The sequence below is a fragment of the Fulmarus glacialis genome, unplaced genomic scaffold, assembly GCF_000690835.1.
Source record: "Fulmarus glacialis isolate BGI_N327 unplaced genomic scaffold, ASM69083v1 Scaffold51182, whole genome shotgun sequence".
In the NCBI taxonomy this organism is placed as follows: domain Eukaryota; kingdom Metazoa; phylum Chordata; class Aves; order Procellariiformes; family Procellariidae; genus Fulmarus; species Fulmarus glacialis.
In genome coordinates, this window is record NW_009200781.1 from 1 (window position 1) to 21673 (window position 21673).

At 39.2% G+C, this 21673-nt stretch overlaps 1 protein-coding gene across 1 annotated transcript; it reads left to right on the forward strand.

Moving 5' to 3' along the window:
- The first annotated feature begins 12334 nt into the window (after positions 1-12334).
- DBX2 (developing brain homeobox 2) lies at positions 12335-20183 on the forward strand. The gene is made up of 3 exons (XM_009573704.1): positions 12335-12427; positions 17080-17267; positions 19714-20183. Exons 2-3 carry the CDS (start codon positions 17190-17192, stop codon positions 20032-20034), a joined length of 399 nt encoding a protein of 132 aa, XP_009571999.1. The 5' UTR covers positions 12335-12427; positions 17080-17189; the 3' UTR covers positions 20035-20183.
- The last annotated feature ends 1490 nt before the right edge of the window (positions 20184-21673 follow it).

The window sequence follows — 21673 nt, forward strand, 5'->3', positions numbered from 1 at the left end:
GGCCGGCGCACCTGTGGGTGTAGTGAGCGCGGCAAAGCCTTGTGCTGGTAGTGACGAGTGCTTTTAACTGCCCTTAATCGCAGTTCTATCAGGTCTACTAGTTCTTCACAGCCTGAAGGGATGGTAAAAGAGCGTTACCGCGAACAGGCGCTCCGGGAAGGTCTGAAATTCCCTCTCCTGGGAGGAAGACGAGCGGTCCCGACCCCCTCTGTAGCGATAGCTCGGGAGGCAGGAGGCAGCAGCCCCGTCCCTGGGGGACAGCAAGGGGTGAGGGACCGGGCTCTTCCTACCAGAAGGAAAATTAATTCAAGCAAAGCAGGCAATCTTCTGGAAGTTTTGACAAAACCAGCGGCGCAAAAAGATCTGTAAAGCTGTGTAAAAGGTCTGTAATTAGCAATTGGGTCCGGTGTTGAAGTAAAAGCCGGCGCTTTTCTGGGTGGTGAGAGATGTGCCGGTTTGACCAGCTCCCCGGCCACCCGGCCGGCCCGGGGTGTTGCTGTGGTGGCGGGTGGCTGCGGCTTTCTATCGAACAGGCCCGCAGTAAGCTGTATCATTGAACTGGAAACAAATAGTTCTACAACACAGGTTTTGTTTCTTGGATATGCCGATTTTCATATAAATATATTGTGTCTGGACATGAATAGGGTTTTAAAGCATTTTCAGGAATGTGTGCTTTGTTAGTCATGGAACTGTTTGAAGTTGAATTCAAAGTTATTTCATAAAATTCGGTATTAGATTCACTATGTATATTGTATTTTGTCTTTCTGTTATAATATATCAATATATTTAAGCTTTGTGCGCGGTCTTCAGAATTTTTATATATGATCCTGCAGTTTTAAAGGTACTTAAAATGATAGTAAGACAAACGGAATTATATTTATTGAAGTAAGGCTTTAAGGTATGAAGTCAAAAGGCTTGTTTTAGAACAAGAATTAGTAACAATTGTTTTCTTTTCAAGCGTAATTTTGCTTCAATTAAATCCTACACACTGTTCTGCAAAATCCAAAACAGTTTTTTGATCCTTTAGCATGATGTACTCTAAAGGAAGGCAGGGGAGAGTCAAAGAAGTGTACATTAACATTTCTGAATATTCCAGACCTCAGCTGCCGTAAGTGTTATCTTAAGCATATCAGTTATTTAAACATGTTTATTTTAACTAAGTATAGGCCAGGCCAGGAAACAGGACAAGTATCGTCTTTCTGGAATTAGGTGCATCTTCTATTTCTGCATAGAGAAAATGCTACATTTATGTGTACAGAGCACATGTAGAAGGGGAGATAGCACATGCCCCAGCACTCATCGCTGTAGGTAAACTTTTTGTAAGTATTACAGAAGTTCCTGAATGCCGTGTTTTTCAAATGCTTGCTTCCAGGATTAGTTCTTTCTTTGATCGGCCTACAGTGGTACTTGTGAGCTTAGCAAAGTGTGGCAGGTCTGCCTAGTGATTTGGAGTGCCATCCTATGTTTCTTCTGATCCCACAGCTCCCAGAGATTTCAGAGGGAGCGTTGGGCAAAAGCACCAGGCTCTTATATTTGAACAGTGAGAAATACTAGGTTTCTTCATGCATTATGCACTCAGAAAAAAAAAGTCTCCTGTGAATGTAGATGTACAACAAAGATTTATATATTCTAACAGGGATCTATTGATTCTGATCTGACTTACATGTCTTAAAGTGATGAGGCCTCTTAGGTGTCTAAACTTTCATAAATGTAAATTAGATTGGAACTGTCCTGATGAGCCAGATTTTGTGGTTTCTAAGGAGTCTCTTCTCCCTAGTGTAGGCGTACGCTGGGGGAACTGTTCAGACTGGACACTTGCATTTGTGAGTAAGGCTGGGGTGGTCAGGCTGTGTGTTATGTTTCTTGTTTATGTAGTGATAGGGCAAAAGAGTGTATTGTCAGAATAAGAATTTTAGCCTTCAGGGACTAATGAAGGTATTTTAACTAAGGAATTCGTACTAGGTAGGGTTTTTAATTTACTGATTTTTGTGAGTATTCACTGATTTTTGTGAGTTTTTGGAGGAATAAACTCTTTCCTATTTGGACCCCTCAAATCACGTGGCATTTTGGAAAATCTTGGTCCAAGTCTTTAATAAGACTATTGAACATGATAAAGCAAAATGTTTTTTTAATCTTTCTCAACTAGCAAGTGCTTATTGATCATGCAGGGATTAAAAGTGCTCTAACAAACGACCTTGGCATAATCCAGGATTTTTAAAATTAAAAAAAAAATGCTATAGAAAAGGCAATTGAAAATATCAGATTTTTTGGAATCAGTAATCTGTATTGCTCATGTAGTCCCAAATTTGGTGAGGTCACCAAAAATTCTCAGAAGGGAAGGAATATAAAATCGCACCAGAGACTGAACTGAATAAGCTGAACCTTTTTACGGTTCCAAAACCAACATGTATCCACAACACCTATCAAGGAAAGACATGAAGAAAGCACATTTTAGGGTACCCTTTAACACTCCATAAAAGTGCTAAAGAATGAAAATCCTGTATTTTTCTGTAAACTGAAGAACTCTTATCCATGGCTGCAAAGGAGACCGAGTGAGATGGCACTCTTGATCTTTTCCCTTTATAACTCCTCAGCAGCAGAGTTGTATCAGCAAGTTTCCATTCCCATAATTTACAGGTTTCAAAGGATTTAGTTTGACCATTTAAAGTGCTTATCTGCATACATTTTTTGAGTTCTATTCCAAAATCATCCTAAATAAAAAACTGAAAAAGTAGTCTCAAAGTATCATACCATAAGATAATCACAATGAGTGGGCTTGAATGAAATATATTTATGTTGTCTGTAGAAGATTAAAATGATGACTTTCCATCATTACACTGATTTTTAAAAATGAAATAATAGAATCATAGGTTTTAAAAATTAATTTAGTTTATTTTGACTTAAGAGTACAACCGCATGAACAAACAGCATATTACATAAAACTTAGGAAGGAAAAGCAGAAGGAGCATTATTGCTAGATGATAAACTCGCTTGCCTTCTGCAACAGTATGCTGGTTTATACCAGTTTAAGATTCCCGCAGGCTTTCTGGCATCTTGCTCTGAAACCCCAGTGCTGGTGATGAAACACTGAATTGGGCTCACTGGCTCCAGCGGGCATGGTGAGCACTGTGTTTCTATCTAGCTGAACTGACTTTCTCCTAACCTGTGTGCTATGGGCCTGATTCTTCTCTTTTAAGACCTTTTGCCTTGATAAAATAAATGCGTAACGCTGTCTTCTGCTTTGTGAGAACTTTGCATACAGTGTGTATTCGTAGCCCTGACTAGATAAAGCAGTGCAGAATCTGGTTCTGCTTTTTAAACACTGGATGTGTTCTTCTTTAAAAATGTGCTGTTGTAAAGCAGCATTTCCCAGTGAAACGTATTACAGCTATGCAGCTTATGCTTGCACTGCCTCTTAAAGGATGGGGGAAGTTCCAGATAAAAGTTCTGAGCAAACTAATAGACCCTTAAGGGTGGAGGAGGTCCTCAATTTCTGCATGCTAATCTGGGATTTGGTCTCGCTGCTTGTACTCCAGTCTTATCATTATCTTCTGGATAAATTAGAAGACTTGACAGTTTTCCTCAGTGTTTTCTGACATAGGAAAATTACCTGGAGGATGCTGAGATGCATTTTTTTGTAGCACAGGTGCTTTAAAGAGGTCCACTCCACATCTTTCCTCATGACTTGGTTTCCAGAAGTATTGGCTGACACCAGGTCAGAGTGACCTCCTTGAGAAATGCAAAGTAACTCTGCGACCTGAAATTATTTTCTGAAAATCTCTGCTCTTCTCGAGTAATTTGCCCTGGAGGAGGATGACAGTAAGTGCTTTACAGCCTGAATATGGTCATTAGTGGTATGACCATGAATATGGTCATATGTGGCAAGAATCTGGCTTTCTGCTTTAATCTTGGCATTTTGATAGATTAACAGAGAAAGGAAACTGAAAAGTGCAATGAAACAAATGAATATAACAGTGAGATACTTCCATTGCAAAACTTGCTGAAAAATTGAGCTTATGGGATTTTTGCCTAAAGCATCAGAATACAATAGAGCAGAATAAAGTACAGTACATGTAACACAAAAGAAAGCAATTATAACAAGTATATCATAAACATAAATTTGAATTATAATAATAAACATCCATTCTGTGATACAGATGTAGCTTTTCTTTCTGTAACATTTGAGTACTTTACATTTTAATGCATTTATCATGACAATGTGCCAGTGAGACAGGAGAGATTTCTACTGTGTAGAGGAGGAGCTGGAGCAAAAAGAAGTGAGGTGACTTGCCTAAGGTAGTACAGAAAACTGGTAGCATTGCAGGGAAATAAAACCAAGCCTTCCTTTGCAGGCTAACTTTTTGGACCATTTTTTTCCCCCTCAGGTGATGACAGCAATTCTATCCTGCAACACTCTTATTTTAATCAATATACCTTATTGCCCATTTTTAGTAAAATCTCTTGTGTTTCTTTATGACAACCAGGAGATACTTGAATTACTGATTTTCTTCCTTCATTTGGACCCCCTCTTAGTGAATAAATGCCTATTAATTATTGATTTCAAACCAACTGGTAGCCAGAGTGTGTCCTCAAGCCACATGTAACACTAACTTTCAGTAAAATAAAAGGCAGGAAAGAGCTGAGTGTTTTATCTCAGCTCCCTCTAGCCTTGCACTAGCCTCTGGAAAGTGCTACCCTCACTCAGGCAACAAGTTGACTAACAAGTCTCAGGATTTTCCTGGTTTGTTGGTGTTTTCTGGGGATAGAAAGTTTCTTTAGGGTGAGGAGATCTATTTGGCATCTTTTCTTATGCCCTGATTGCCAGGAGCACTGAGACACCTTCATTGTTTTAAAAGTTTGTCTTTGGAGACAGAGACGTTTCTGTAAGTATCAGAAATCACAGACTGTGTGCAGCACCTTTTCCTGTTTCCAGTTAACTTTGTGAGCCATTTAATAGAATCGTTTTGGGGTGCCTAGCATACCTTAAAAGAGTGGCTGCAAAATGGCTTTTAAAGGACAAATCTTTGTTCTCATTGTAAGGTTGCCAGAGCCAGACTAGTGCCAGCTACACTCCGACCCTGCCACCAGTCTGGCAGTCCGGGCTCAGCAGGGCTGGGCAGTGCTCTTGCCTCTGGCAACTCTTGCAGTGCCGTCTCTGAGAAAGGAAGAGGATCCCAAGTTTGGTCCTTAGTAAGGTTTAAGCACTGCCAGAAGATCTCAAAGCTGCATTAGGGAGACCAGTGGTGGGGGTTTGTAGAAAAGCAGTTCACCGAGGGGAAACCGTGGAATCAATCATGCCTTCAGTTAATGAATTAACTTATGTAAAATGTATTTTGTATTGCAGAAGGAGCGAGTCTTCTGAAATCTTGTAGTATATTCTTCATGTTTTTAGAAAACACATGAATGTGATAAGGATTAATCTCATCAGGCAAGTTCTCTACTTGAGTGCAGATTTCAGGTTTCATTGTACTGTGATTTTTTTGCATTAACAAATTCCCTTGAGTTTTGGAGGCAAGTTCTCTGCCTCCATTGCCCACCGAAGGTGTTATGCATTCTTGTATAATTCAGCTCTGCGAAATAACTCTTACTTCAATTTTTTTAAATGGTACTTTTGTGGTCAGTCATGACCCATAGCAGAATTGGGAAGGTAATTTTTTCAAAATTAAAACAAGTGCAGGTATATAAAGCAGTAGGAGGCTGTTTGAAATACCAGATATGTAGACCCTGATCCTTATAAAGTTAGGCACCTAAATATTTTCAGTAACTTAGGCTGTGTTTCTTTGAGGTGAGTCATCATGTTGGAGAATAAGTGGCCTTTGCTGAAAAGATCATGAAAGTTTCCCTTGAGAGGCTGCCTTTAAGTTATAGCACGTAATTCTGTTGAGGTGTTTTGTATGTACCTTGAGGATTTTACCTCTTCTGCATGGATCTTGGACAATTTGGTGTTGTTAAAGTCCCCACCCCTGGAATCTTGTGACTATGTGAATATCTCAGATTTCAACTTGAAAAAGTATTTCCTTGTACAAATGTAAAAAGACTAGAAAACCTAATTTGTTAAAAAAAAAAAAGAGTAAGAATCCACCGTTTGTTATTTTTTCATTCTAACAGTGTTTAGCGAGCTTTTGTCTGGTTGGAGCTGGCAATATTGCAACAAGTAAAGATTGGTTCAGGCAGGAAATTTTAGCTAATCAGTGCATACTGATAATAAATGGTACATTTTGGCTTACGGTAAGATTTCTAAATAGGGCTGCAACAATGAAAAACCAGTGAATTGTTCTCTTGCAGCATATGACCCTAATTTTGCCTTGCTTGAGGACAAATTGTAATATGTTTAAAATCAAAGTAAATATCTTTAGTGCTTTATGGCTGAATTTTATCATTTTTTACAGAGTCTTTATGGCTGTACAGAGGATTGTATTCTTTTGACGTTACCTGTGAAGGATAAGAAGAATGTCACAGTAATTCAGGTGTTTAATAAAAAAATAGGTGTCTTGTCTAATCTACTTCTTAGACGTCTATTTTAAGTGATGAATCATTATACAGAGCTACTTACCTCTTCCCATTAACTGTACAGGCCCAGACAAGGAGCTTAGACAACACACTGAACTTTTAGACAGAGAAGTGGCAGTAATGCCCCTTTTGACAAGAACTGGAAAGCAGAAAGTGCTGGAGCACGCTAGCGCATGGGCATCTCCTTCAGGAGAAGGACAAAGCTGGAGACAGCTGGTAAATCCACACCTTTCCAGATCACCATCTTTCTTCTCAATAGCAAGGCTGTGTACAAAGTGTGGAGAGGGTGGAAGCCACCTTTACTGTTGACACCAGGAGACCCACAGAGTCTTTGGCAAATGTTGTGGGGTTTGGTTGTTGCTTTGGGTTGTCACAGAGGTGAAATCTGACCATGCATTGTCACCAGCCTGAGGCACCCGTGTTTCCTCAGACGGAGAAAAAACAATCATGCATGTAGAGCAAATCATGCCCTAGTAATAAGGCATGTGAATGATGCCTCTGAAAATTGACAGTGATTCACATGATCTCAGCTAATCCGCAGCGTGACTCTGTCAGCCGCTACATTGCTATAGATGTAAGGAAATGATGATCATGCTGTTAGCACATTCAAGCCCTTTTTGGTGTGACTACTCTGCTAATTTTTGAAAGCCCCACTGAGACCCAACAGAAAAATGCAAGCCTACTTCTCGCATCTGCCTTTTGTGTAGGATTTAAAAATATGTATTTAGAACTTCAAAACCCTTTCTGTGAACGTTTGCCAATATTTTAAAATTGATCTGCGTATGCTGCTCTGGTCTGCCCTTTTGGCTTGACTTTCTTTGAGCATTCACATCGCTGTGTTTTACAGGAATGAATGGGAAGCGAATAGACAGTGGCTTTGGGGGTGCAGGAAAGCCAGCTCTGAGGGATGCTGTACCACAGGCTCTTGCAATAAGTTTTGCCAGGTCCATGTGATGAGGACTGCCTTTGGTGGCATATGGCAGTGGCTATTGCTTCCTTCTCGTGGTCAGGGGCTCCCCTTCAGCTGGCTGAAATGCTTTGGGGGTGCACAACTGCTGCTGGAACATTGCACTCTAAACACAATAATTGCTGGGGACAGAGCCATGGTTCATTGTGAGGCCCACGGCTTGTGGTTCAGGAGCAGAAATGGTGCCATGTGGCTCAGCTGGACCACTAACCTAGCAGAGCCGCTGCTGGACTATTTGCAGGGAGCTCTTCATGACATGAAACTTTCCTGCAGCTTTGCAAAAGCCTGCTTTAATCATTGCCGAGAATGGATGTAGGTACGGAATTGCAGTTTACTTGTGCCCAGTTCATGAGCACAAACCATCCAAGGTTTTCAGATGAAATGCGATCATTTTACTGGTAATATTTTTAGTTTGCCTGCCAGGGCTGGAGCCTGGGCATCACTCTGGAAAGCAGTTCATGTGGTCTTAGCAATACTTGGAGAATTAAAGTGTTCATGCAGCTTGAGGTCTGTCTGTTCCTGCTCTTACTGTTTCTTGTTAGCTGGCTCTAGGCAGCTTTCTGAATCATTTTTTGGAGGTGTTTCAGGTCTCCTCACAGGTTTATACCACATTTTTATCAGTTAGCTTTAAAAAAACCCAACAAACTAACAGCGTGTGCGGTGAAAGAGGCCTGTATGGGTAATACCAGAAGTTTACCATCAGTTCACTTTTCCTCAATAGCCATTTTTCCTTCACCCCTTCCTCCTTTCCTGCTGGTTAATGGCCTATGTTATTTCTTGAGTTATTTCGCAACACTGAAGGATTAGGAAAAGCAAACAGTGTCTTTAATAATAAGCCATTTTAAAATTACATATTCATTTGAACTGAATTGTACTTAGGAACCTTACTCTCAAAATGGTAGAGAGTTGGAAGGAAAACTTTTGGTCCCACTCTCAATATGACGTTTAAGTACGGGAGGGCTTTTGAATTTAGAATATCTTCAGAGCTGGCAGTATGATTTAAAATAATCAGTATCTGAACTAATCTCTGAGTTTTAACCCTAGATAAGCTTGAGGTCCATTTGCATGTTTAGTATAATTTTATTGTCTGTTTGTAAAATGCTTTTTATTCACAAAGCTGAATATAAATGAGCATTATTACTAACATTTTGCATGCAACAAGTGTTAAAAGAATTTATCTTTTGTGAAAAAAGAAAACGAAATTATTTATTTAATTTTAGATATTTCATCCTTTCATATTTATGACCCGGTAAATTTTCTTTTAAAGCATATAGTACAATTTTTGAAGTGCCAACAGGCACTTATACCATACTCTGATACTTCATTTTCATGCATCTGTGAAGCCAAACCTGTAAAGTCTGACTCTTGTGAAACGCTTAGTTCCACACATTCTCCGTTTTTATGAAACGGGAATGCAAAGCAGAAAAAGAATTAAGTATCTTGAATATGAATTATTAGGATTTGGCCCTTGATTAATGTGTACTCCACATGGCTGGAAGCAACGGCTACCTTTTGGTTACTGTGTACTTCATTCTGGCCAATAAATAGTATTTTGAACTAGTATTCTGACATTTCAGCAATTTTCAGCCTTATGTAAACAGCAAACAATGTTTGCTTCAGATCGCTTGACCAACAAATATTAGTAGAGTGGCCATGATGTATGTGAACAGAAAATAAAAGCAGAGGCAATGCTTTCTGTATATTGTCCTCAGCACTGATAAGTATTGTGTCATTCCTACAAGTACAATCACAGTGTAATTCTGAAATACATATATGTTAAATGTATCGTTTTTCTCTGAGCAATTTTCATTCTGTTAACGCAGACAGTGAAAGCCATTTAATGTGATGAATATTCTCTGTTGTTTCTATCAAAAATAAAAAAATATACTTGGGTATGTTAGGTTGAAGCATTAACATTTTTCTCTACATAGAGCTCCCAAGGTAGAGTTGAGTATCCCTGTATTATGCCAGATTTTTTTACTGATGTAACTCTGTGTAACTGCTACACATTAGTTTGAGAGCAACGGCTTCAGTAGACATGACCTGGGGATGTGGTTTGATATACTTAACGTAGAATTCATTTGTGCATCAGTGCAGTTGGAGCACATTAAAGAAGTTTATAAACTAGATATATGTGTTGGCTATAGGCTTAGGGAGACATAATGCCATTGTTTATTCCACAGGATCTAGAATAAATCAGTCTTGAGAAATGGTCTCGGGAGCCACTTGGTTCAGAGTTATATGAGGATATCACCTGCATCTTATTTCTTATGTTCTGCCTTAAAGGGATATGCACCATGCAGACAGAAAAGACAGCAGTTGGTTGAGGGAATTAAGTAAAATGCCCAAGAAAGCCAGAAGCATGATTTCCGTTGACTTGAGCAGAATTAGTGCCAAGATCTCTACTGTTTGCATCATGGTGCTGTACTAGTGCATTAAATCATTGCCAGCAACATCCATGGAAATGTGTTGGAGTTTCCTTAAGCAAAATGTCTCAAGTTTTGACCCTGATCTATCTCCTGGCCTTTATGCTTGCAGCTTGCTTGTTGAGAGATTTAGTGAATGGAGAAAACCTATCCTTGCCTATTCCTCTATCTTTATTTGCAGGAGCATGCTATCTATCTGAAGCAATAGCTTATTCAATTCTGATTTATCCAGATATCTCCTGGCTGTATCACATATCATTGTGAGCACCACATTATCAAAAAAGAGCAGGAAACTGGAGAGAGTTAAGAAACCATAACAGGGAATATCAAGGACAGGCCAACATGTCTGACACAAATTGTATGGCATAAATCAGGTGCTGGAGCAATGATTAAAGGGAATAGGGCATTATGGCAGCCAAGGAGTATTTGAGACCTGTAAAAAGGAGGCAAAGGAATTGAGTGTGGCACCTTCTGTGTACTAAGTTGTATTTTGAAATACAACTTAGAAGTGGAAAGTTTTACCTGACTGTAAGGGAAACTTGATAACGGCATGAGGAACGTGGCTTCCAAGGAAGGGAGGAAAAGTTCTTCATCTGGGAGCTTGGGAACTGCAGCAGATAAAAGATACTGTCAAGAACAAGTTCTCATGTTCAGGAGAATGGCTGAGATTATCTGGCAGGTCTTTACCTCCTCCATCTCCTGTGCGTCTTCAGTTGGTCAAATCCCTTCCAACTAATACACTCTGCCATTTGCATTGAAGCCCCTTGAATACGTAAGACAGGTAATATTTGGCTGCACGTTCTTGACTCTTTTAAGCTCCTTAGGACACCGTTCCACTTTTGATGGTCTCGTGTGGAAGAGAAGCTTTAGACTACTAATGCCTAATGTAAATAATTCCTTTTCATAAATGTTTTGCAAGTATACACCTCAAATATAGGCAATTAGTTCCTCTTGGAGTATATTTATATTTCATTAGAAACAGCAAATTGTTGATGAAAAGCTGTAGTAATAAAACGCTTATCAATTTGTAATTACAGTTGAAGAATTTTCACCTAAGCTTATATGAATTCAGAAAAAAAATAGAGGTAAATATTTTAAAAATGTTTAGACTTCTACAGCAATAGTTTATTCTTTGGAAGATCAGCAGATTTGACGGTCAGAAAACTTATTATGATGCCCTAAAATGTACTTGGGAACCTAATTTTGAGTGATCTTTGTTTTTAATTGCAGTTGAAAAACCTTTAAAAATTAACAAAATGGCATAGATACATTTATCTATTTATCTATCTTTCTTCCTGATTATTGCTTTCTTAATTTTTTTTATCTAGATGTGCAGTTACTTTTTTTTTTCTAATTAATCATGTTATTTCTAGAGATTTGGACAAACTGCAGTACAGGGTATAGAGCTGTTTATTTTCTACCTAAACCAAAACAGGAAAGTGACATAAATGTTTTGATGCTCATCACATTTTACAAGCCTACAGTTCTAGCAAGCATGATGTATCTATTCTCAAAAGAAAAAAATATTCCAAGTTCCATAGTTGACTAGTATGAACAGAAATTAAAAGGTAATTAAGATTAATGGAAAAGCCCGTGAGCTTTATAGAAAACATTTAAAGGATTATTAGATAATGAAGATCTTTCTAAGGTTTGGAAGCACTTTTTAGACTTAACAGAGACTTTTGATTCATTGGTTCAAAAAATTCTATAGAAATTTTACCAAATATTACCTAATTCTGTGGGATGATTTTGAAATTTTTTATTGTATTAAGCAGAACCTTCTTCAGCAAGTGGTTTATTTAAATTTAGAGCACTTTCCCAGCAAGAACGAGTTTACTGTCAGGATAGCAGAATCAGGCCCTATAGTTTGTGCCTGTAGAGCTCAGCTGGATTGTCTTATTGCATTTTATAGAATTTATTCATAAAGGTTTCTTATTTTTTGAAGTCCTTATTGGTTTGAGTACTAATAACAGCATTGGAGTACAAGCAAAAGAGACAGGATTCACTTTTAGATTCGTTTTCTAGGATATCATGCTTATTAGAGTTATTTAAAATAACTTTTTCAGATGCATTATACTCATTATTTCGAGAATATATTATTTAAACAATGTGTTCAATCCCAATATTTAGGAAAATCCCATAATTATAGCAATTACAGAAGTAAATTTCAAATCTGCAGTTTCATTCTCGTGATAAATATATTGAGAGTTTTGCATATTATACTGAAGCTACACATGTAAAATAACCTTGCTAAATTAAAGAGCAATTACTTGGTTTATCATTGTTTGCCTTAAAAATATCACCATCTTGAAAAAAGGCAAAAGAACTTGTGGGGCAGGACTTTACACACTGACTTTTTGGAGGACTGTTGTTATGAATATCACCTACGCTCAATGGATAATCAATTAGATCTATGCTTTCTTTGCAGCTCTTTCCAAACACTTTTTTCTCCGAGCCCCGCCATTCTACTCAGCATGCTGCGGTGGGTCCTGTCAGCACCCTGCATCCCCCACTGCTTTTCCAAGTAAGTTTTTATGCTTCATCAGTAATGCTTGAGTTATTCTGTAAACCAAAGCAGCAGGATTTAATGTGTTCTGGAAAACTAATTGGTGATGCAATGGCAGCAGCTAATTCCTTAGTAAAATCACAGCAATCCTATTCAGAGGGTTTCCAAAGATTTATCAAACTTAAGTACACTGAGCAATTGTGAGAGGTTTCTAATGGCATTGAGACACCCAGACAGAGCTAACGTAGGAAAGCTCCTTGTTTTCAGTTTGCTAGAAAAGATTCTTTAAAATCAGTAACTCTTTTAAAAATCTGTCTCAATAAACATTTGCAAATAGGAAAAGAGCTGAAAGATCTTAAAATGGATGCTGCATTTTAATGTCTGTTAGGGATAAATTATGATTCAGGAAGCCCTGGCATTATTTAAATAAAACAGTCGTTCTTTTCATAGCAGTCAAATGCATGCACACGTTTAATTTGTTTTTGTTTTTTGATTATAATGTAAAAAACAGAAGTAGTAAGTGGAAGAGAATTTTGGCCAGTATACACTATATGTTCAGGATTAAGACCTGGCACACGCTTCCATTTAATCCAAATTTAAATTTAACCTTGATTGTGAAGTTTGCGTGCCATAGTGTAAGAATAGATATTCCTGATTTCATGTGTTTATGGCTCAGGAATGCAAACAGAAGCAGCATTTCCTAGTCCTACAAAACGGAGAAAAAGCACAAATCGCCTTGCAAGCCCAAATGAAAATTGGAGCTTATGCATGCTCTAGCATATACTTTTTTATCGCAGTTGCATTCAATCCCTTCCTGACTACGTGCATGCGTTTTATGAATGTTTCAGGACGGCAGTTGCTAAGTTGAATGATTCCTGACAAGTGAGGCAGCAAATGCTGGCAGTTTAATGAGCTGCAAGTTTCTGAGCACCTCTTTCGGGGGCTGACACTTTCCCACAGAGCGTTTTACATGGCCCCGGCTCTCCCACAATGGCTGACAGCACCATGACCAATCACCACTTTCACTTTACTCATCCACACGCGACCTCACCACAATTTTTCACTGTGCAGATGAACTTTAGGAACCATTTCACATTGAAAAGGCCTGGGCAAGGGTCAGTTGCCCTTTTGTATGGCCATAAAGCAATACTCTATGTGCCAGTCTTTTCTCCTGTCTCACATTCCAAGAGATTTTCTGGACACCATTTAAAGCACTTGACTGAAAAATAAAGCAGTGAATGAAACTGACTTTTATAGACTCATTCTAGCTCATCTTCCCATATAACCCTGTCTACCTGAAAAGGGATTTAGTGGATGAGCTGAGTGTATACAGGGACTTGCTGAATACATAGGCCCATTATCAACTGTGGGGATTGTTTATTAACCAGGACTGATACACTACTATTTTGGAAGTGACCTATTAATTGTCCATTTAACTAGAATGTATTGAATTCAAATGAAAAAATGGAAACCATGACTAAAGCTTTTACTTGCTCCTTCAAGGTGGTCTCTGCCATGAAGGCAAATGAAGATTGTTCCACAGATTAAGAGGACATTTATCACTATATATTAGGATACAAAGGAAAGACTTAAAAAAAATACCAAAGCAAAACAAAAATCAAACCAGCAACATAGGAAATAGTTGGTAACAGATTCACATTTATGTCAGCAGAGCACAAACCTTTTCATGCACATTCAGAGCGACAGGCTGCAAATTGACTTATTTTGGTAGAATTGTTGTAATGTATGAACGACTGCCTATCCTGATGTACTGAAAAATCCTTTAATCCACAAACTGAAATTTAGGTTTTGTGTGAACAGTCGGAATGCACTTTGGAATATGGGGTATTCTTAAAAAAATTCTGCAGGCTAGTCAATTGGGGGTGAGTATTCATTATCCCAAACACGAGTTTCAAATTTTTTGACCCAGTGGCTGTTTGCTAATGCTTGTAAGCATTCTGCTCATCGTTAAATTTTGTTTAGTTAATCTTTTAAAATCAGTCACATATTGTGCCTTAGAATGTGTAGATTTTTCACTGTTAAGTTAGTCTAATACAGGTGTTAATCTGTACCCTACATACTGCCTGTACGGTAATTAATTGGCACCTCAGGGCTCCGGCAGGAGGTTGTTTCTTTGCTGATTGACTGTTAACAACCAGCCAGGCAAGACAAATTTTAAGGGGTCGCATAATCTGGCGTCCTCTGTCCTTGGCTGACAACTCCATTGTGGAATGGAGGCCAGGAGGCAAGGACCAGCCCTGTTACGCCTCTTCCCTCGCTGGTGTCTCTCGTCCCATGTGGGGATGAGAGAAGGTACCAGCTCTTCTGCTGCCAGACTATACCTTCCAGTAAATTTGAGAATGGCTGATGGTTCATCAGAAACTGCTCAAAGGCTACCTGGAAAAAGGTACCTAAATTCGCCATATTCGAGCAAGAAGGAGAGAAAACATGCTTGAGGAAGAAGGGCCAGTGTTTGCCCCCAGCTTTGTGGGCAGGATGGGAGCTCGGGATGGGGGTCGTGAGGGGGCTATGCACTCCTCAGAGAAATATGAACCTGGCTTACCCTTTGCAGAAACCTCCATTGTGGCATTTTGACTTTTGTTCTGCAGATAGTTTATTTTGGTTTGGATGGAGTCTGACTGTGTCTCACTGTGTCATAAATATCAGGACAGTAACCAGTAGGTTATGATTTTTGTATCTGGTCTCAGATATAATTTTGAAAATTGAAATACATCTGTATAAATTTAGACTTATACTGTAACATTTTAAATCATAATAATTACTTTTTGCTACAGGCTGTTATGGGGGACAAATATAAAGATGGGTTCTTGAAGTGTAGAAAAAGTCAAGGAAGGCATGTCTGGCAGAATGCAATGGTCCCTAAATCAGTAATGTTTGACAGTGGCAGTGTATTTTAGGGAAGGATCACTATACACTTGCTCAGCTTCTGATATTCTTCCTCTACTGGTCACAGCTGGAGGCAGGATACAGGGGTAATGTATGTAATATCAAACCAGTCACACATGCACCACAAAAGTATTTAGTCAACTTTGCAAGACGTGCACATACACATTTTCTCATCATTACACATACACAGTTCTACAATATCCTCAGTGTATGTTTGTTTGTTTCTCTGTGAGTGTTTAAAGATACACATACCCATGTGTATATATGTATAATATACAGAAGTTGAAATGTGGTGTAGCCCCAAGGAACAGTTTGTGAAAGCCGCATCTGGATTTAATTAGTATTTTCAAGAGCATTATATCTATTGAACAAATATATTTACACCCCCCGCTACAGCTGACTAGAATAGATAGACTTTTTCATGAAGGAATGTGCAATCTTCTAGAAAATCTGCTTTACATGGGAATTTTGCCATTGGCTTCAATATGAAAATGATCCTTGACAGAAATCAAACAGCAGCACACCTTTGCAGCTGCTGTAACTATAATCTGGGATGGCAGTCCTGGCCCACGTAGATGGGGAAGTGGACAACAGGAGGACAGCTTGCACCTGTAGAGTCTAACTTGCACGCGGTATACACCAAAGCTATCTTCGTGGCTGCCCTCTCACAGAAAGTTTGTAGGCATCAGTGGCTATATAGCCATGGCACAGGTTTCTGAATCAAAGGGCAGCTGTTTCCTGGCCTGCTTGCAACTGCCCCATGCAATTATCACATCCAATGCTTGGTGACAGGCCCTATTGAACTGGCCTCTGGTACTGCTCCCTGGGCGAGCATTTGGGGAAGCCGGGAGCGCTGGAGGCTCACCAAGCCTCACCTGGGACTGCTCCCCACACACCACGTCCTTCTAGGGGAGAGGGAGCATGGGAAAGCACTGTGGCTTTAGGCTTTATTGGGTGTGAGGAAGGCGAGAGATTTATCTGGATTTGGGTTTTCTGTGCTCTTTGTGAGGCCAATGAAGGGACAATGGGAACTTTTCTACTTCTCCACTGCAGCTCTTTCCCCCAACCTTGAGGCTGTTTTCCAAGTTAGGGTTCCCTCTAGGCGTGGATCAAGGGGATGTGATTGGATTCATTGAAAACTGTCCTCCCAGGACTTGCTATGAGATGTCAAAGGATTAGAAACCGGGCTGAAAGGAGTGTTCAAGTACTCCCCAAATCCTGTAATAAAGAAATTGCTGCGGTTTCCAGAATGAGTAAGTAAATGGCCAAGGGATTTTCTGAGAAATAGTTCACTCTGAAAGCCTTTCGTTAGTAAACAAAACTAAAGAAAGCCTATTTAGTTTCTTTGAATCAGTATTACAGACCATTACAGACATTTTATCTGGTTCTGCATGTCACACAAGAAGAAAATAAACTCCTAGGAAAACTTACTGCAGTTTACTCAGTGATGATAACATGCAAAGGAAAGTGGAAAAGTTTCTCCCTGACTATATTTGAATTTTACAGTAGCATGGGCCCTGTGTTAATGTTCCTCTATGAACTCATCTGATTTACTTTTTACCATGTCAAGGGGAGACTTTTGACCACTGACAACACCTCTAGATCCAAGTGAGGATTTAGTCCTTAATGAACATGACTGAAGCATTACGACACAGTTATAACACCAACAAATCAAAAGTGGGACAGTAGTCTGCTAGTATTATAATGAACAGCACTCTGATATGTGTTAGATATTATGTGAAACTCTCATCCATTTCCACTAGGAGAGGAAAGTGTCCTGCCTCTTCTGACCCAGGAGTCTAACTCCAAAGCCCGGAGAGGTATATTAAGGAGAGCTGTCTTTTCCGAAGAACAGAGGAAAGCTTTGGAGAAAATGTTTCAGAAGCAGAAGTATATCAGTAAAACAGACAGGAAGAAACTGGCCATTAACCTGGGTCTAAAGGAGTCTCAGGTAAGGAATGACAGAACATCTGTGACTTTCTATCTTTTTGAGGAAAAATCTTTAAAATGGCTTTGAAGGAAGAAAATAGAACAGCACAGGGACAGCCCTGAGCTCCTTCACTGAGCAAAGACCTCCGTAAATCAATGGCAGTTTTAACCAAAGAATGCTTGAACGGGTTCCTAGTTTATTTCCTGAAGGTGTACATTCAAAAGTTGATCGCTCCATTTTCACACAAAGTGGGAGAAACATGACCTCTGCATTTCATTTCCAACTCCCATTTTGCTGTCTGACAGGGCCCCCTCAGGAGCTTTGGGGTAGGGAACTATGCTCCATCCCACTGCCTGGTAGGCAGTGATCCAGGCAGAAAACAGCAGAGCATAGAGCCCTCCTGCATTCCTCTGAGCACCCTTTGCAGTCGCAGATGAACAGCTAGTGACAATGCAATCAACAGCACTGCTCTGAAACCATTCTGCCCCAAGAGACAGGTAACCATCCCTACAGAAACAAACTTAGCTGCACGAGGAAAGAGATCCTCGGAGCTGAGAGAAACTCTAGAAGGAAAAATTTTGCAGGGTGACCTTCTAAAATGCTCTCACTTTACTTACCAATTCACATTTCATGGTATTTTTCACATGAGTCTGTGTTGGCCTACTGCAGGACTTTAGAGTTTAGCTGAGGATTTAACACCTCCAGGAAGCTGTTCTAACTGAATGAGTATGTTAATGGTGGTGCCGAGTAGCAGTAGCCCAATCTGGAATCTCAGGGCCCTGACCTAGCTGTGGATAAAAACAAAGGAAAAGTGCCTGGCTTGAAGAGCACAAAACCTGAAAGAAACTGGAAAAAATGTTTGTGAGGGCATGTAACAGCAGAAAATGAACATGGTAGCTGCTGGCAGGTGGGATTCTGAAGGTGCTGGAGTAGACACAGATGTCTAGAGTACAGCTGAAAGAGAGTGACAAAGTGACAGTACAATTCTATTTCTTTGCATGCAGCAGGAGTGAAAGTGCTTAATTATGTATGGCAGAAGCTGTCTGGGGGGCAGAAAAGCCTGGGAATGGCGATGGGAGCTCTCATCATGCTTATCTTGGAGAACTTCAGAACTTGACAAGACCCTCAACAATTTGATCCAGCTTTGCAGTTAGCTTCACTTTGCGCGGGAGGTTAGATCTTGTGGTCTGTAGTGATTCCTTGCAACCTGAATGACTCTGATTCCATCGCAAGCACTGCAACTATAAAACAAAAAGAAGCACAGTGTGGTGCTTCTCAGTATGATGAACAGAGCTGTAATCTCTGTAGGATAAACTATTTCAATGAAAATGTGCAATTGCACTCACCAGTGCGCTGCCTAAAAGTTTCCCAGTATGTAGTCAAATTCCTAATATTACAGTTATTCCCTTGAGTTTTTCAGCTGTGTTCTTGATATTCAAGAGAGCCCGGGAGACTAAAAAGTAATGGAATGACACATAGATAACAACAACCACTACAGGAAAATAATTTCATGGTAATGATAAACCAGATGATATCTTTGTCTTTTTTATTTTTTTTTCCTCATGAAAGGAAGAGCAGTTGCCATGAAGGTTACTACTTCAATTTTCAGGCCAGTTGTGCTGGAGGAACAGTACCTGCCATCTAAGGCAATAATTCTCAAATCTTTGAAAGCATAGCCCCTTTGTCTTCATATCAAGTATCTGAATACTAGCACTAAATGCAAATATTTAAGGGAGAATAGAACACAATCTGAATAATTTGATTGATCCCCAACGCCCATTTCTTCTCTTTATGTAAAACCAGCTCCTAGATGTATATTTCCCAAGCTTTTCCCAGCATTTCATAAATGCCTTTGAACGCTCGTGATCAAGCTTTGCAACTCGAAGTTTTTGAAAAATGGATTTTATCTCAAAAGCACATGGATTCTAGGCAACTCCTGGAAAACTGTAGTAAGGCAGACAAAATGTCTTTAAATCCTCACTATTGTGTCATATGCTATAACACACATTTTGAAGTTATATGGCTAAGCTGTTTGTAGCTATGCTTGTGAATGGGGCAGTCACAGTTCTTAGAGCCTCTTTTAAATAGAAGGCTTCACATCACCAGTAGTATCACTTAGTTTTGTTAATGATGATGCTAATTTACTTGGAGAATCCTTTTCTGTCTAGAAGGATGTTGCTGTGGGAAGCTGCTCTATCCCTAGCCACTGTGCTGTCCTTTTTCCAGTGTAAGCCAAATAATCACCTGCTTGAGGTGGTGAAAGTCAAGGAGAGTATTTGGCCCAGCTGCAGTAAATAGTGATGGGAAAATCCTCAGATAATGTCAATCAATCAGCTTCACTGGATCTACTAGAACAATGAATAAGAAAGGAACATGAAACTAAGGGGATGGAAAGAAAAAAAACCTTGTTAGGGCAAAGTTGTTTAAAAAAAAGAATGATAATAAACTCTCATTAACTTGCAAACAGGTGAAAATTTGGTTTCAGAATCGAAGGATGAAATGGCGAAACTCCAAAGAAAAAGAAGTGCTTTCGAACAGGTGCCTCCAAGAAGAAGGTCTTCAGGAGAACTACCTCTCACGATCCACCATGAATTTTACCTCCCCATGCCCGTCTGTGTGGGAAGTGTCTCAGGAGCAGGCAAGTCCAAGGTGGAGGGAGAATTCTCCAGGAAATTCTGAAAGACTGACTAGTACACAACCACCTCCGAGAGCAAATTCATCGCAGAGCCCACTGTGTTTGTATCCTGACCAAGATACTGCAAATAAGGCAGTTACATCATCAGCCTAAGGAAATAGGGGCAGTTTGTAAATTGAGCGGAGAGCACAGGCTTTGAATGAGCAGTCTTCTAAGACTAACAATATTTGGACATTGTAAAGCTAACTAGTTTATGCCTCATAAATTTGCTAAAGTCTAACACCATTAAAATGACAAATAACTAATGATTTAAGAAGTATTCTTCAATACTCCATCTTTTCTTGTGTCTTTTCCAGTCTTGTACTGACCTTAAAAGTGAAATAGGAACTGATGGTAAGTAAAATGAAGTGAAGAACATGAAGCTGAAATTGTGCTCTGATATATACATCTGCACTGTATATGATATTCATTAAAAACACACAGATAGAGAATCACTTTTATCTCTCATTGCAGTCAGACCAATTAATTTCTTTTGTGCACAAGAATAACCCTGTTTCCCTCAAGATAGTAAGTTGCTTTGGGTTCTTTTTGAAAGTAATTAAGTGACACAATAGGTTCATATTAGACAAACATAAGCATTTTTAGTATGTTTTCTCCATCTGTCCTCACCTATATCAGTATTCAGTTAGTCTTAAATATCATGGTCACAGGTCAGCTGATAACCCTAGTAAAGTATGCAATAGTAAAAGACTACCAACCAACCCTGTAAAATATTCCATGTTTAAATTACTTTGATTTGAATGCGTACTGGGAAACGCAATTCACTAACTCCTGTCTTTTCTCGTGTGGATGAACTTTCCAGCATTCTTAATTCTGAATTTCAGCGGCTTTTGTCAGACTGTTAGTGCAATCTCTTGTAATCTCTTTTGTATTTCAAAACTGTAATGGCAATATGCAGAACTGTAGCCCAAATGCTCTAAGCAACAGAACTATAATTGGAAAAACTGCTGTTACAGCCATCTCAGAGAAGTACTTACGGAGATGGCATACCGTGGCAGCCTTATTCCTGACATTCCTATTTAAACTGGTGCCAATAAGTACACATTAGCATATGTCTGTATCAAAGTCAGGACAGTATTCTGTGTAATACAAGTAGCCTGAAATAATATTATTAAAACTGCTTTACTTAAATTTATTTGCTTGCTTCATCCACTTTAAAGAAATCACCCTATGAATTTAAGTATCATTTTTTGTATATTTGCAAGGCTTTATAGCTCAAAATGGAGGCAGAACTTTTTTTCCTTTATCATACACTTACGAATGCATTTGTTGAGAAGAAAGACTAAACGTATTTTATGTTACAGCCAAAGCCTTTTGGAGAACATTATGGTTTTATAGGGACTATTTCATTTTTGGCAGATTCATATATTTTATAGTCAAAAGAGATGATTATGATAATCTAGTCTGGCTTTCCTCATCATGCATGCTATGAATGTTTCTAATTATTCTTGCCTTGAGCTCCAAAGCTTTTTGAACCGTATTGTACATCTTTCAAAAAGCCATACAATTGTTACTTAATGTTTTACCTTTTGGCAGATGATCTAGTATTCCCCTTGTTACATTGTATTATCTGGGAGGTGAAGTTTAGATACACTTGCAGCTAAAAAACTTGAGATTGCAGTGTTGAAGCTTGTATCATAAACTATATGCATGATCAGGCGAGTTTTGTATCCTGCCTTGTGCATGTCCTGCCTTCTAAGTGGTCAGCTGTGCAGCCCTAGTCTTGCAATGT

What these genes read in the sequence shown, in the direction of transcription:
- DBX2 (XM_009573704.1), top strand. Translation starts at nt 17,190, where the DNA reads ATGTTTCAGAAGCAGAAGTATATCAGTAAAACAGACAGGAAGAAACTG. An exon ending in TGGGTCTAAAGGAGTCTCAG is followed by an intron (nt 17,268 to 19,713) that starts GTAAGGAATGAC and finishes ACTTGCAAACAG; the next exon opens with GTGAAAATTTGGTTTCAGAA.